Below are 18,166 nucleotides of genomic sequence, written 5' to 3'. Positions count from 1 at the left end.
AAGCAGACTCCCTGTGGAGCAGGGAGCCTGAAGACATGGGGCTCCATCAAGGACCCTGGGATCATGACCTGAACCCAAGACAGATGGTCAATCAACTGAGCCATGCAGGCGCCCCACCTGGGAGATGTTCTTAAAAGAAATGGCAGGAACTTCAGTTTAGGAACTATTTTATATTTTATATGTATATATAATGTAAATATATATGTATATATACAATATAAATATATATACACAAATATACATATATATGTATATATTAATTTTAAAGTAGGACACATTTTCACATATCTTTCAGCATTTGTGTCTAAGCAGGCAGAAAGAGTTTCTTGCTGAACAGCAGATATATGAAGCTAAAGGAAAACACTGATAGACACCCTAGTATGTGGTCTCTATGTAATATCACTACATGCAGCCTGAGGAGCAACCAGAAGTTTAAACCAGTCCTGTGCTTTGGTTGGATGAGGGTCAGTCTTAGTAATAAAGAAACTATAATATATTCTCTACACCAGATCATCTAAATCCTTTAGACATATATTTTTAAAGTCTTAAAGTTCAGCTATTCTAACATCTAATTGCATGTGAAAAGATAAAAGCTTCCATTTTTATCCTACAATTTAAAAAGATAAGAAACTTTATTAGGTCATTCTGCAGAAGTTTACAGCTAAGCACATGTAGACCATGTCCACCTTCCTCCTGCCAGGAGAAGGGGATGCTTCTGTACCTGCAGCCCTTTCTAAAGAAGGTCATAGTACATGTCTTTTTGAGAATTACAGAAGGCCAATTACATAATCCCAAATGTACTCTTCGGAGCAGGATGATTACACTTATTGAGATTATAGGCCTATGCTGCCCATGGTGCCATTTCATTTATAGTAATTTATCCCTTCTCAGTAGTTTTACTGAATCAGATAACACAGCAATACCTGACACATACAGAAACCTGCATCTTACTTTTTTATGAGAATCTTCATATGGATATCAAGTCTTCATATATACGTCCTTGAGAAATGGACATGTAGAAAGTCCTGTTTCTTTTATAGCTCTATTTTACAAACAAAACCGGGGAAAAACTGTAAAGGAAAGAAAGTTCATTTTAACTATTTCAAGAAAATACTTGTTAAAAATTCTTCAGTTACATAGAAAGCACTTATTCAGTGTGTAAATTTTCAAAATTTCCTAAATATAGTATATAGCAAGGCTATACATTAGAAATCCTAGAAAATAATATCTAAGTAAAATATTTTCATGAAATGCTGTCAATTATGTTAACCCAGATGATAAAGATCATTTTTTTCATTCTAACAAACAGAAATTTAATGACACTAAGTTAAAATTACATAACATGACTTTGACAAAGCATGTTTTAATTGATTGATTGCAGTTTGTTAGTACCTAAGCTCTTTAAAATGTGTTGTAGCGATCCTTCTAAAAGAAAAAAGAAGTTAAAGGTACTGACTATGAAATTACATATATGAGCATATTTTTAAAATGGGAATAAAACTGTCTTTCAATGAAGCAGAATAATTTGATAGTGACACTCCATCCTCAGCAACCGCAAGATGCAATTTTACACTGCTTTGAGTACAAGTATCTTTTGAGCTGTCATGCAGAAATGGTTTCTCTACTTGAAAATGGGGTTTTCCTTTCATCATTCAGGAATGTGCGCCTGTCACTCTCCATTGCCATCGATACGGGGAGTCGTGATTGTACTCGGAGCTGGAGACACTGCTTTCGACTGTGCGACATCCGCTTTATGTTGTGGAGCCCGCCGCGTGTCCATCGTCTTCAGAAAAGGCTTTGTTAATATAAGAGCTGTCCCCGAGGAGGTAAAATGGAATCATCAGAAAATAGGGAGTTGTAATGCAACAGATTTTAGGACATGAAACTGTTGATGTGCAGTCTCCTAGCTCAGTCATCAGAATGTTCTTGAAATTATGAAATGCAAATTTAAAAAATTTCTGGGCGACCCATGGGTTTTTTTTCCCCCCTAATTCAGACATTCAAAGTAAAAACATTATTTTATAATACTTTATTGGATAAAATGAGAAATTTATCTTTGTCAATATTAAGTGCTTCTTTTTCTTAGCGTTAGTATCTTTGAAATGTATTGTATTTAACTAGTAACAGTGGAATGTGCTAAGTCGTCATTTCTGAACAATAGAGATTCATCACAAAATGTAGGATATTGGGAGAATGTGGTAATTAGAGACAACTGGAATCTCTATAAGTCATGTTTACAAGCTATATTCAAAGTTATATGCCTGGGTTATACTTTAAGTCAGTTCATTCTGTGGTAAAACCAATAGAACAAAGAGATTGCCATTTATTATTTTTTTAAGAGCCTCATGTAAGCATTATTTAGAATTAACTTACTAAAAATGACAGATTTAAAATGATTTCATTCTTTCAAGTGACTGGTGATGAATCTTTGGTGAGGCATCCACTGGATACTTGTACCATGGACTTCTCAAATTTTAATGCTATTAGAGGAAGATAATGTCTTATGAAGGATATTAGTTCTAAGAACAAGAACAAAACATATTTATAGAAAGGCAAATTACTAATTTTATCCAAATCAGTATTATGAATATGATTTGCTTTAGAATGCCTTAATATATTTGGAGTCTTGATACCAGGTAAGAATTATAACTATAGTCAGTAGGTAATTTGTCACATGTAGATTAACCACATTACAGATTAATCTCACTAAAATATTAGAGTCACCACTGGTTCATGGCTGCGTTTCAGATGTCAACTTTATTCTCTGGGTTTTCTTTTATCTATTATACCCATTCAGACTTTTTTTCCCAAAATCCAAGGTGGGCGTGGTCATACCATCTGGGGAGGTTTTTTTCTAGAGTGAAATCTATAGTATCAGTTAGTATAATTTCATTATGTTGCAAATAAAAAGAAAACATCCATCCTGGAATTAAATGACTTTCCTAAGATAAAAGGAGGACAATAGCTAATTTTATTCACCTGTATATCTCCATGCATATCACAGAGCCTCAGCAAAGAATAGAAAGTTGGCACATTTGTTTTGAACTAAATATTTTAAATCTTGTTCTTCTGATTCCAAAATCAAAAAGTTTTCATTATAAAAGCTGCACCTTGAGAGTTGGAAGGGAAGATGTCCCCAGATGGAAATGGCAAGTTACTTTATACTTTATCTTATAGTCATCTTCCATTAACAGTGGTAACTGGAAATGAGTGATGACTGTTTCTTCCACCCTCAGTAGAACACAGACACAAAATGAGACCAGGTAATTACTTGTGAGGGTAGAGGTAGACGTTTGTTACTTATTTATTGATTTAATCAACCTATACATATTGACCATACATTATGTATCAGCCATTGTCTTGGCAATTTTAATACAATTTTAATACAGCTTGTACTTACTGAGGGAAGACACTTGTTGGTCAAACTAACTATCACATAAATAGTGTATTGAAAGGTTATTAGTGCTATGGAGAAAAGTTAATGAAGGTAGAAGTATAAGGCATGTGTATTTGGGATGAGGGTATGGTAGAAGAAGTAGTAAGGATTTGCCCTTGTAAATGAGATAGCCCAGGAAGGCCTCTCTAATAAGGTGACTTTGGGGCAGACAAATGAAGAAGTGAGGAAATGTAGAGATCGGGGCCAAACATTCCAGGCAAGGCAATTAAAGAAGGCTGTTAAATGTCTGGGAATATAAAAAACATAAGTCAGTATGGCTGGAACAGTGTAAGAGAGGACAGTTTGTGGCACACTAGGTGAGGTCTTGTAGGCATTTAGCTTTTTTGTGTGAGAGAGGATGCCACTGGACTGTTATGAGCAAAGAAGCACCAAGATCTGAATTAATTTTTAAAAGGACAGCTCTGTTGAAAGTTGACTAACGAGGTTTTGGTCAGAAGAAGGGAGGCTGTCTGGGGCTAACTGGAAGAGTAGGCCATTAGTCAGTGGACTGGCTTACAAAATGCAAAGATCAGAGTCCAGTCACGGCTGGCCCTAAGGCCAGAGTTCACTGGACTGAGCCATGGTTTGCAAATTGTTGAAAAACAATGGGTCTGTGGAACAACAGGTCACCCAATTGCAGTACAGCTTAGTAGAACTAAGGTGGATCTGGGGCCTAATTAAAACCATGAAAACAAATGGATGTTTATAATTGGCTTACAGGGAACCAAATTTTTTATATGATCTTCAAACTACTTGACTGTGAGGTCCATAAGAACAGGGGCCATGGTCAGCTCTCTTGGTTCCTTTGTTTCTTCCCCCAGCCTAGCACAGTGGGGCCACATATAAAGTGTTTAGCAAAGAATTGTGAAATGAATGTTTTTTGGAGGGAATTGGCATCAGGGCCTCTGACATTAAGAGAGCTAATACTTTTGGGGTGCCTGAGTGACTCAGTTGGTTGAGGGCCGGGCTCTTTATTTTGGCTCAGGTCAGGATCAGGGTTGTGAAATAGAGCCCAGTAAGGGGCTCTGCACTCAGCAGGGAGTCTGCTTGAGATTCTCTTTTCACCTCTTCCCCTTTCTCCTTACCTCTCCTCCTCCCCCCAGAATAAACTGATAAAATCTTTTTTTTTTTTTTTAAGATTTTTATTTATTTATTTGTGTGTGAGAGAGAGCACACAAGCAGGCAGGGTGGCAGGCCAAGGTGGAGAGAGAAGCAGGCTCCCTATTGAGCAAGGAGCCTGATGTAGGACTCGATCCCAGGACCCTGGGGTCATGGACCTGAGCAGAAAGCAGCAACTTAACTAACTGAGCCACCCAGGAGTCCCTAATAAAATCTTAAAACAAAAACAAAAACAAAAACAACTAATACTTTCCAGGTTAGACCAGTATTAGAATAATAGGCTTTTGAAAGTTCATTTGGTTATTTTAGGCAAAATTCCTCAGCATGAGAGAAGAAATAATATGTAATGCATTATCAGAATATGCATAGATTTTAGAGCTGGGTTTTTGACCAGTGCCTGTGCTCTTTTTAGAATTCAGAGCTTTCAGAATTACCAGAGGTTCTGGTATTAATGCCTCATGTCTGTTACTTGGTTTTGGTACATCAGAAGAAGGCCCATGACATGGCAATGCTAAGTTATGAACCTGTCAGGAGGAAGTTCAATACTTCAAGACAGGATTTGGGGAGAATATACTATAGAAAAAAATTATAACCAACATGAAAAATTTAACGTTGTGCCCAGTTTCTTTGTCTTTCTCCTATTCCTCCCATGCTTTCTGCTCCCAATACACTCATACTATAACTACGGTTGGTTTCTTTAAAGTCAATGAAGAATGACAAAAATGTATGTTTAGGGTTTTTCTCACATATGTGTGTTGTTTAATGGGTTTAGGCTCTTGGATGGAATTTGGGAATAATGTGATTTTTCTTTGTTGGTTAAGGTCCTCACTGTTAAGCATGTCAGTGTGCCTATATGCAAAGCTTCGGTCTAATTCTCAGATGATTTTAGAGGATGGGGAATGCAGAATGGTATAAAGTTCTCTCATCTTTTTGTGGCAAATATGAATTATTATAAAAGCCAGTTACATTTAACATCATGTGGTTAGTAACCAAGCACAGTGTGATTGGATATGGAAGTGCTTTAATCTGCTTAACTTGGAGGCAGCGCCCAGTAGATTCAGCAGTGACACCCACATCCCATTCTTCCAATGCAGATGTTCTCAAACTTTAGTATGCATCAGAATCACCTGGAGGGCTTGTTAAACACAGCTTGCTGGGCCTTGGTCCCAGAGTTTCTGACTCAGTAGGTCTGGGAGGGGCCCGAGAATTTGCATTTTTAACAGGTTTCCTGGTGATGCCAAGACTGCTGATCCACTGCTCTTACATATCATCAGTGTCGTTTCCAGCTGTCTAATTAGAGCTGTAAGCAGTGTGCTGTTCGGGGGCACTTTCCATCTTAGTTAAGAAAGCATTAATGCTATGGGATACAGGTTTGATGAAACGAAGATATTGAGGCATCATCAGCATATTGATGTAATTCTGATTCCAAATGTCTTTCAGTCTCCCTGGTGGCCTCACACACATGCTAAATAGGATGCTACTGACAAACTAGTGCTTCTCAGCTGCGGGTCCTCAGGGAAACCAGCCAATCACTCAGCACTAGCCTCTAAGAAGATGAGGGGAAATCTGTTAATAATTCCCTCCAGTACTTTCTGCAAGCTTAAATAGGTGAGATTAAATTTCACAGGATAACAGAATCCCCCAAAATGCTGGTATTAAAAGCTGTTGACAGATCAGATAGAACTGCAAGAATGCTTTAGGCAGTCGGGAATCCCTAAAAGGAGGCGTGAAGGTCAGGACTCAACAGACCTGCTTGAGTAGATAAATTTAAAAGATAAGGTTGGGGAAGGACTTTGTAGTTCCTATTATTTATTACTGAGAAGAATATGGTACAAAATTATTTTAACAGTACCATCTCATCCACAAACTTTAAGAATCTGTTGTTCATGTATTTAATTTCCCAATATTAGCAAAAATATGATCGATCTTTAATTCTGCCGTGGTTTAAATGGGCTCTCTAGAGCACTCTCCAGTGCCCTTTGGCTTCCCCCTATTCATTTGCCAAAATATTAACTGATTTACCTTTGATGTGTCTGTTTCCCCATATTTGAGCTATATAGAGGGTCAGCTGTTTTGATGCTACTTTACTATTTTAATAATAAAAATAACAGCATCAGATTGCCTAGTTTGGTTAGTCGAAAATTTCTTTGTTACTGCAATGCTGAAATAATACATCTTCTTTTCTTTCTTTGAAATAATAGATTTTCATGTGAAAGAATGTGCCTTTTTGTTGACTCCTTCTGATACCGTATAGCATACCCCATAATAGATCTCTGTGTGGTCAATCTGTAGGCCTCCTCTCAGACATTTATATCAAATGATTTTTTAAGGGGGTGCCTGGGTGGCACCCGGTTAAGCGTCTGCCTTCAGCTCAGGTCATGATGCCAGGGTCCTGGGATCGAGGCCCTGGTTGGGCTCCCTGCTCAGTGGAGAGTCGGCTTCTCCCTCTCCCTCTGCCCTCCCTGCTCATGTGCTCTCTCTCTCTCTCGCTTTCTCTCTCTCAAATAAATAAAATCTGAAAAACAAGCAAACAAATGATCTTTGAGCTACTACATTCATTGATACTTTCATTACCTACATCTTGCTGTCTAAACATTGATTTTCTTACCAGTAAGTAATACTTTCTAGTTTTTATTTAATTATAAGAAATATGAACCTGGGACTGTTTTTAGAAAATAACCTCTATATGCTGACACATTTAATTTTACTTACTAAGGTTGATGCTTATAGGAGCTCTTCAACAATTTGGCACCTGCACATCATTTAAGTTGGTATTCTTCACAGAAAGTAATCAGAATCTGTTAGCATGATTGGCAATATGAAGATACCTGCACATAAACAAATAAATAAACACACACAATTGCCCTCAGCCTACAGTAAATTGGTGGCAGCTAGGGGCTCCCCTGGTACTAAGATATTAAATATATAGTGAATACTTTAATGATGGCATGGGAATGATGTTCCATGGATCTAAGCGTGTTTCCATTTTTGAAAAGTATGAAAATTCAGTGTCATATGAGAAAGTAAAATGGAACAGTTGAAAAGCTTTTAACTAAACGTTGTTTGAGAAGTTGGTTCTAAGTTATAAACCCTAATCTGAGAATGCCCATCTATAAAATTACTGCTGTAATTTTATGGTTCTGAAAGCTTTTTATATGCCCCAAATTCTATATTTTGAACACTGAGAGAAAGATATGTGAATTATGTGGAATCTGGACAGGAGGTCTATGTCTCCTCAGAGAATAACAGCAACTCTGTACCGAAAAACTTGACCCTATCTAGAAATACTACTCTTGAAGCAAGTTGCAGTTAATGTATCCCTAGTCTATTGGTAGGTAAAATGTGCTGCATTCAAGACATGATATCAAAGAAACTGACAGCTGAAGTTGTCAGAATTCTACCCAGAATGCAGTAATTCAGGTGGCGAGTAGGACCCAAAACAAACAAACAAACAAACAAACCTATAAATAGTGCAGGAGCCAACAAAAGCCCATGCTCATCCAAGATTATACACTTTAAAGGCTTAACTGTTTTCAATAATTCCTAGAGGAGGGAGGTGCCTGGGTGGCTCAGATGGTTAAGCATCTGTCTTCAGCTGAGGTCATGATCTCAGGGCCCTGGAATCGAGTCCCGTGTCAGGCTCCCTACTCAGGGGGACATCTGCTTTTCCCTGTGCCCCTCCCCTGCTTGTGCGTGCGTGCGCACGCTCTCTCTCTCTCTCTGTCAAATGAATAAATAAAATTTACACAAAATAATTCCTAGGGGAGGATGGTAACTATATTATGTTGACAAGGAATAGCTATAGAGCTGAAAACTACATCTCTTTTAAAAAGGTTTAATAATCATTTATGATCCATATGTATATATGTATGTATTTATATGCATCTAGATGTGTGCAGATACATATATAAACATAAATTCATTATCAGTGAACATTTATGTTGTTATTAAGTCACTATCAGGCTTTATTACATGGCAATGTGTTATTACTTTATTAACGTTTATGTGAAAGCTAGAGGGCCTTCTTCCATTAGTAATAGTCCTCTCAGTTTTTCAATGTCTTCTTTTCTTGTCTTATACATTGAAAATATTAAAAAGTAACTATAAAATAGTTATAAAATGCATAACTTTAAAAATATGCATATTGGTCAGGCACAAAATCCAAGAGATAAAAAGAAAACATACATGAATTAATATAAAAACAAATAAATATTATTTTTAAATCATTTAAATCATTTAATCATATCTTTTTCTTTTAAAAAGGTGAACTCATCCTTCAAGGCCTGCTCCAAATGTCATTTTTTTCTTCGACAGCTTCCTTAGTCTCCCTCCTGTGAGATCTTATAGCTCTTTATGCTTCCTGTATAGTAGCACTTGTCACATAGGAAAGTTATTACTTTATACTCACCTCACATATTAGAATGCAACTCCTTCAGATGGATTGGTTCATTCAACTTATATCTGATTCAAAGTATAGAATGATGTTTGATCCAAAGCATCAAATCAGTGAATTGTGTGGAATAGTATTTTCTGGGCATTGAAAGCCTATAGGAAGACTTTACATGAAAATGAAAAACTCAAAATTTATAATTTATACATATATACATACACCTCAAAATTACTACTGTTAACTTTTAAATAAGTAATTATTTCCCAAGTTTTAAAATATACCATGTTACAATATTAACCTAACATTAAAAGTAGATTGAATAAAAATCATCATTCCTGGTCTTCAGTGTTTTAAAAGATAGCTACAGAATTTTTAGAAAAGAAAGAAAAAAACTATAACCAATAATATAAAAGGTAAAAAATTAATAAACATTTATAGATATAAATAAACTCAGGATTAGAAATAAGAGAGCATCCTTGTTTGAACAGATTTATATAAAGAGGGATTTCAAGATTGAAGAAAGATCCTGAAAAGTTATGCAGAAGAAAATTTTGTGAGATACTCTGATAGCACCCAGGAATGATTGACTGCAGGAAGGTCCAAGATGAGAAATGTAAGAGTTAGTCAGATTTAAGAAAATTTTGTCAATTATGAGTAATATTTAAAAATAGACTCTTCTTGGGGCACCTGGGTGGCTCAGTCAGTTAAACATCTGCCTTGGGCTCAGGTCATAATCTTGGGGTCCTGGGATCCAGCCCTGAGTCAGGCTCCCTGCTCAGCAGGAAATCAACTTCTCCTTCTGCCCCTCTGCCCCCTCATGCTTTCTCATATTCTCTCTCTCTCTCTCTCCCTTTCTCTCTAACAAATAAATTTTTTAAAAAATAAAACAAAAATGCATTCTCCTTGTTAGAAAAAAATGTATTTTGTGATGCTTGTGCAAAAGCATTTAACCCCCTAAATTATCCCATGAATTGTGTTTCTGGTTTTTGAAGCTCAGTAGTATCACAATAAAATAGTTAAGGGGCAGCTGTATCCACTGCATTGTACAACTCTTACATGGAAAAATATTTCTTTCAGCTCAGGATTCTTCAATTTAAAAAGCTTAAGTGTTCTACTATATCTCTAGTTTCTAACTCATTGATCTCTGCTCTAATCTTAATTATTTTCCTTCTTGTGCATGGGGTTGGCTTAATTTGTTGTTGATTTTCCAGTTTTTTAAGGTGTAAAAAGATTTAGTGTATAGTTTTTTTAGTTTTATAGTTTTATAGGCTTGAATGGCTATGTATTTCCCCCTTAGGACCGCCTTTGCTATATCACATATATTTTGGACCGATGTGTTTTCATTCTCATTGGTTTCCATGAATTGCTTAAGTTCTTCTTTGATTTCCTGGCTGATCCAAACATTCTTGAGCAGGATGGTGTTTAGCTTCCAAATGTTTGAATTCCTTCCAAACTGAGTTCCAGTTTCAAAGCATTGAGGTCTGAGAATATGCAGGGAATAGTCTCAGTCTTTTGGTATCAGTTGAACCCTGTTTTGTGACCCAGTATGTGGTCTGTTCAGGAGAAGGTTCCATGTGCCCTTGAGAAGAACCAGTATTCTGTTGTTTTAGGGTGGAATGTTCTGTAAATATCTATGAGGTACATGTGGCCCAATGTGTCATTCAAAGCTCTTGTTTCTTTGTTGATCTTCTGCTTTGCTGATCTATTACTGAGGGTGATGTGTTAAGATCCCCTACAATAGATGTATTCATATCAATATGACTCTTTATTTTTTTTAACTTATTTTTTTTTGCTTATGTAGTTGGCTGCTGCCAATTGGGGACATAAATATTTACAATTGTTAGACCTCCTTGGTGGATAGACCCTTTAAGAATGGTGTAGTGTCCTTCTGTATCTCTGACTACAGTCTTTAGCTTAAAATCTAATCTATTTGATATGAGAATTGATATACCAGCTTTCCTTTGAGACCCACTAGCATGAAAGATGGTTCTCCATCCCTTCACTTTCAGTCTGGATGTATCTGTAAATTCAAAATGTGTCTCTTGTACACAGCATATAATTGAGTCCTGTCGTTGTATCCAGTCTGCAACCCTGGGCTATTTTATGGGAGTATTTGGGCCATTCACATTGAGAGTGATTATTGAAAAACAAGTTTTTATTGACATCATGTTGCCAGTGATGTCCTTATTTCTAGAAGCTGGTTCTTTGAAATAATCAATAAGATTGATAAGCCACTGTTCAAACTAATCCAAAAGAAAAGAAAAAGAACCCAAATTAATGAAATGATTAATGAACTGGGAGAAATCATGACTAACACCAAGGAAATATAAACAATCATCAGAAATTATTATCAACATTTATATGCCAATAAGTTAAGCAACCTCGAAGAAATGGTTGCATTCCTGGAAACCTATAAGCTTCCAAGACTGAAATTGACAACCTGAAGAGACCAATATCTAGTAAAGAGATTGAAGCAGTGATCAAAAACCTCCCAAAAAACAAGAGCCCAGGACCTGACAGATTCCCTGGGAAATTCTACCAAACATTCAAAGAAGAAATGATACCTATTATCCTGAGCTGTTTCAAAAAATTGAAGCAGAAGGAAAACTTCCAGACTCTTTCTGTGAAGCCAACATTACCTTGATCCCCAAACCAGGCAAAGATCCCACCTAAAAGGAGAATTTCAGACACATATTCCTGATGAATATGGATGCAAAGATTCTCTACAAGATCTTAGCTAATAGGATCCAACAGCACATCAAGACGATTATCTATCATGACCAGGTGGGATTTATCCACGGGATGCAAGGGTGGTTCAACATTCACAAATCAATCAATGTGATAGAACAAATCAATAAGAGAAGAGAGAAGAACCACATGGTCCTCTCAATTGATGCAGAAAAAGCATTTGGCAAGATACAGCATCCGTTCCTGATTAAAACTCTTCAAAGTACAGGGATAGAGGGAATATTCCTCAATTTCATAAAATCTATCTATGAAAAACCCACAGCAAATCTCATCCTCAATGGGGAAAAGCTGACAGCCTTCCCTTTGAGATCAGGAACATGACAAGGATTGCCACTCTCACCACTCTTGTTCAACATAGTATCAGAAGTCCTAGCAACAACAATCAGACAACAAAAAGAAATAAAAGGTATTCAAATTGGCAAAGAAGAAGTCAAACTCTCTCTTTGCAGATGACATGATACTTTATATGGAAAATCCAAAAGACTTCAACCCCTAAACTACTAGAACTCATACAGCAATTCAATAATGTGGCAGGATACAAAATCAATGCACAGAAATCTTGCTTTCTTATACACTAACAATGAAAATTGTTAGTAACTAACAGAAAGGGAAATTAGAGAATCAATTCCATTTACTGTAGCACCAAGAACTGTAAGATACCTGGAATAAACCTAACCAAAGAGGTAAAGGATCTGTACTCGAAGAACTACAGAACACTCGTGAATAAAATTGAAGAAGACACAAAAAGATGGAAGACCATTCCATGCTCATGGATCAGAAGAATAAACATTGTTACAATGTCTATACTGTCTAGAGCAATCTTTACTTTCAGTGCCATTCCGATCAAAATTCCACCAACATTTTTCAAAGAGCTGAAGCAAACAATCTTAAAATTTGTATGGAACCAGAAGAGACCCCGCATTGCTAAGGAGATGCTGAAAAAGAGAAACAGAACTGGGGGCATCACGTTGCCTGATTTCAAGCTTTACTACAAAGCTGGGATCACCAAGACAGCATGGTACTCGAACAAAAACAGCACATAGACCAGTGGAACAGAATAGAGAACCCAGATGTGGACCCTCAACTTTATGGTCAAATAATCTTCAACAAAGCAGGAAAAAATATCCAGTGAAAAAAAGACAGTCTCTTCAATAAATGGTGCTGGGAAACTTGGACAACTATGTATAGAAGAATGAAATTCAACTATTCTCTTACACCATCCACAAAGATAAATTCAAAATGAATAAAAGACATCAGTATGAGGCAGGAACCTATCACAACCCTAAAGGAAAACATAGTAACTTTTTCGACATTGGCCACAGGAACTTCTTTCAAGATATGTCTCCAAAAGCAAATGAAACAAAAGCAGAAATGAACTTTGGGACTTCATCAAGATGAAAAGCTTCTGCAAAGCAAAGGAAACAGTTAATAAAATAAAGAGGCAGCCCACGGAATGGAAGAAGATATTCGCAAACAATACTACAGACAAAGCGCTGATATTCAGGATCTATAAAGAACTCCTTAAGCTCAACACCCAAAAAACAGATAATCATGTCCGGAAATGGGCAGAAGACATGAACAGACAATTCTCCAAAGAAGACAGACAAAGGGCTAACAGACACATGAAAAAGTGTTCACTGTCATTAGCCATCGGGTACATTCAAATCAAAACCACATTGAGATAACACCTTATATCAGTTAGAATGGCCAAAATTAATAGGAGAGGAAACAACAAGTGTTGGAGAGGATGTGGAGAAAGGGGAACCCTCATACACTGTTGGTGAGAATGCAAATTGGTGCAGCCACTTTGGAAAATAGTGTGGAGGCTCCTTAAAAAATTAAATATAGAGCTTCTCTATGACCCTGTAATTGCGTATTTACCCCCAAAGATACAGATGTAGTGAAAAGAAGGGCCATCTGTAACCCAATATCCATAGCAACAATGTCCACAATCGCCAAACTGTGGAAAAATCCAAAATGCTCTTTGATAGACAAATGGATAAAGAAGATATGGTCTATATATGTAATGAAATATTACACCGCCATCAGAAAGGATGAATACCCAACTTTTGTATCAACATAGATGGGACTGGAGGAGATTATGCTGAGTGAAATAAGTCAAGCAGAGAAAGTCATTTATGATATGGCTTCACTTACTTTTGAAGCATAAGGAATAACATGGAGGATATTAGGAGAAGGAAAGAAAAATGAATTGGAGTAAATTGGAGAGGGAAATGAAGCATGAGAGACTGTGGACTCTGAGAAACAAACTGAGGGTTTTGAAGGGCAGGTGGTGGGGGGATGGGTGAGCCTGATGGTGAATATTAAGGAAGGCACGTATTGCGTAGAGCACTGGGTGTGGTTCATAAACAATGAATCTTGGAACAGTGAAAAATAATGACTACATGCATACATACATGCATACATACAAAATAACGAGCTTAAGGTGGAAAAAACAACCCCAAAGCCTATAATATCATAGTACATACTAAAAGGAACCTCAACTTGTGGTCTCAGCAAACTTTTTTTGCTAAAGAAAAGAATAACTGCAGAATTAGCTTAAATAGTCTAGAAATTAGTAAACATATTAGAATTGTTCTGCTTTTCCTGCTGTCTGTGAGTCTATACAAACTAAAAAGTACAAAAGAGGTTAAGAACTATTTAGTAAATTAAGGAAGATGAGCTCTAGAGTGGGCAGGCAGAATTCACTGTCTCTTTCTTGAGTTTTCTTCATCTCCTTGGTAACCAGATTCACCAGAAGATTGGATCGTGAGATCAGACTCATACTGAGAAAGAGAACCTGCATCAAGCTTTCTTAACAAATAAAATACAAATATAAAAATATTTTTATAAAATATATAAATATATTAAAATATATTTTATAAAATATATAAAATATTTTATATAAAAATATAAATAAACATGAAGTATAGGGTAAATAAGGAGAGGTGCAGGACCACCAACATGGTTTCTCAGGTCCCACCTTGGTGTATCAAGATGTACTTTAACCCAGATTAATTTGGGGTTTCTAAGTAACATCAGTAGTCTCATCACTTACACAAAAGGAAGCTAATTCAACTATAAAATATCTCCAGTATATACTCAGTTGCATAGTTTATATACTCTTTAAGAGATCCTTACCCAATAAGTCCAGTTCCCAGGTTTTCTTGTTTTGTTTTGTTTTGTTTTGTTTTGTTTTGTTTTTTACCATAGCTATCCTAGACTAGCAGGTATATCTTGCTAAAAGCATGCCACAGATAAGGGTTCTCCTACTTTTGAATGCTGATTGATAGTTTTCCAATAGCATGTTCACAAGGGGATTTAACCAGGTGTCTTTCCTTCTTTCTTTGTTGAAATAAACTCCTTTACCTTCCTACATCTTTCCTCACCTAAGGGAAATAATCTATTGTATACTATAATTTCCCAGTAACTAATTCCTTTCCAGTAATTACTTCCTACTCATCCTTCAAGGTTAGTTCAAACAGTACGTTTTCTAGGCTTCCCTTTCTTGACCTGCACTGCTGCAGGACAGAATGCCTTTTTATATGCCATTGGTGCACACTGTGTTTATATGTGTTACCACACTGAATTTGATTGCTGATTTGCCTGCCTCTGTGAAAGTTTTGAAAGCAGGTAATGTTTTATTAGCTATAGCACCTAGCACCATTTTTTTTTTTTTTTACACAAAGGTCTTAATAAATCTTTGGTAAATTTATAGATGAGTGGAACTCTTATTGTGTGGTTATGAATGTTTGTGGGATATGCAATAATTTAACAGGGATGAAGTAAAAGCTAATATTTTTCAGGATTATCACTGACCAAAACAGACTACCAAATAACTTTAATTTGAAATCCTATCTCTTAGGTCCTCATGTTCATATAGAATTGACAAGTTGTTAAATACCTAGCTATTTAAGGGCAATCTTTACAAAGAATATTGTTTCTTCATATTATTTCTCAAACTTTGTATATTAGAATTTAATGTATGCTGGGTTTGAGTTCTCATTATAGTTTATAACCTATGCTTACTTTGCCTATATGCAATCTAAAAATGAGTTGACATCATGCTTTTAATTATAGTAAATTAAGTTGTTTCATAATTTCCACAGTATGATGCCTGTAATATTAATCAGACCAAATCATCACATTACATAAAGTTAATCATTAAAATGATCATCATTACCGCATGCAATAGCACTCTATTTTTATTTCACTCAGCATCAACCACGTATCTTCCCTGAATATGAAGATAAAATCAAAGCTAAGAAGGTTCTTCTTAACTTTCCTTATATGGTATGAAAAGAAAGTAACAACTTGGTTTATTGAGCCTCCAAAATAGAACCTTATAGATGTTTCTCCTTCATTCCCTTGGGTTATTATTGGTGAAGATATGGACGAGAGGTTTGTATGTTTGCTTCATGTACCACTTGTCCCTCATGAGAACACGTACCATCAAACAAACAAATATGTGTGCCATGAACAGAAATGTTATGTACCAAAACTACAGAGTTGCTGATTATTAGTGATCATTAACAAACATTAGATATTAAAAAGCACTAACACTGACATCTATGAACAGAAGGCTCATTAAACAGTAAAATATTAAGACTCACTGCGTGAGGTTAGACCACTGGTCAGTCTGGCCCATCAATTTGTCATGGCCGTGTAACTGACAGCTGAGAAAGAACATCGCTTACTTCGTATTTCAACCTCACAACATTGGATGCTGTGGTCAGGTAGCATGTCATTTGCGTACCCAGTGTTAACGTGCTTTGCGATGTGTATTTAGTAGTCATTGACTCCATATACTACTAGTTGATTGTCCTTTCATTAACTTGAATGCCCTCTGGGTTTTCATATTAGTCATTCATCTTAGTAAACAAAATGTTATTCAGAGTCTACTGCGTGCTCATCATTTTGATAGGGCTAAAATTCACTTTATGTCCTTCCATGTGGCATATTGGCTAGAGTATATGCCGATTTGCCAGGCATCTTTTTGACCATTCATTGGCTTATATTCATCATTTGTTAAATATTTGAATATCACTCCTCAACCCTGGAGATAGCAAATTAAATAAGATATTCTTTCTGTATTTAAAGAGTTTTGTGAAGGAATTTACTGTCTAAGAAGTAAATTTATTTAAATTCTATTTTTATTTTTCACTTTTGTATCTTGAGTTATATATTCTATGTCTCAATTATCCACTTTATAAACTATGAGTTCAGAAGTCTATCACTTGGTTCCTGTATTTCATGATTTTACTGTACTTCTGAACTTAGAATAGGAAGCTTGAATCTCTTCTTCCCACTGAGGGCAGCCTTTTTTTTTTTTTTTCAAAGATTTTATTTATTTATTTGACAGAGAGAGTGAGCACAAGTAGGCAGAGAGGCAGGCAGAGAGGGGGGGGGGGGGAAGCAGGCTCCCTGCTGAGCAGAGAGCCCAGTGCCAGGCCCTGAGACCAGGACCTGAGCTGAAGGCAGAGGCTTAACCCACTGAGCCCCCCTGGTGCCCTGAGGGCAGCCTTTATCAGGCCAACCCCTTGACCTTTAATTTGCCTTAGACTACATCCTTTCCTAGTCTAATTAACCTTGTTTTGAGATTCCCTAACCAGTACCAGAGAAGTCTCATTCTTTCAAATATATAGAGTTGCTCTCTTTGGACATTAATGAATATCACCCAGGATTTTTGTTTAGCCATATCAGGATTTTAGCTAAGGTTTGTCATCTCTTAATATATCTTTGGTTTCTCTGAACATCAGTTTCTCTTCTAAGCAAGGAAATAGTGCTTCTTCCCACATGGGATTAGTTGTGAGGACAGCAGGCAGCAGAGTGCCTGAGGTTGGGTGCTAAAGCTGTAAGTCATAATACTCAGCATGTTACTAGGTTTTTGACCCACAATAAGGAAAAAATGTTAGTTTAAATCTTAATATTAAAAAAAATAACTAATATATAAGTATCATAATATGTATTCTGTCTGAAAGTTAAAATGAGCCATATGTAAAGCAGTTAAAAGAATATGCTATCGTGGCTCCTGGGTGGCTTGTTCCATTAAGCTTCGACTCTCAATTTGTGGCTCATGTCATGATCTCAGAGTCCTGAGATTAACCCCCTGTCGGGCTCCGTGCTAGGCATGGAGCCTGCTTTAGATTTTCTCTCTCTCTCTCCCTTTGCCCCTCCCCTGACTTATCTCTCTCTCAAAAAAAAAAAAAAAAAAAGAAAGAAAAAAAAATGCCTGCTATGTAAATATCCATTATTGTTATTTTTGTCTTGTTAGATTTCTTAAATAGTGAAAGTAAACTCCTCTGTTGTCCACAAATAACTCAAAGGATATTTCATTTGACACATGACTTTACTTATTTTGAATTCTCATTTTCCTAATATTTCCTTGTTGACTGAGATAAATCTTATCCTCTCAAAAAAAAAAAAAAATCATTATCATCTCAGCTCTCTTTTTCCCAATATAATACAAATAC

At 36.3% G+C, this 18,166-nt stretch overlaps 1 protein-coding gene across 5 annotated transcripts in view; it reads left to right on the top strand.

Moving 5' to 3' along the window:
- Positions 1-18,166, top strand: part of DPYD (dihydropyrimidine dehydrogenase) — an 833,169-nt gene that overhangs the window by 360,458 nt on the left and 454,545 nt on the right. For all 5 annotated transcript variants that reach the window (XM_059138489.1, XM_059138488.1, XM_059138490.1 and 2 more), the window contains one exon: positions 1,657-1,826. In XM_059138489.1, the coding sequence (XP_058994472.1) occupies positions 1,657-1,826 (170 nt within the window). The remainder of the gene's footprint in view (positions 1-1,656; positions 1,827-18,166) is intronic.

This window comes from Mustela lutreola, chromosome 10, assembly GCF_030435805.1.
Source record: "Mustela lutreola isolate mMusLut2 chromosome 10, mMusLut2.pri, whole genome shotgun sequence".
Taxonomy (NCBI): Eukaryota; Metazoa; Chordata; class Mammalia; order Carnivora; family Mustelidae; genus Mustela; species Mustela lutreola.
The sequence above is the reverse complement of the archived record's forward strand: the minus strand, read 5'-3'. Positions and strand labels throughout refer to the sequence as shown.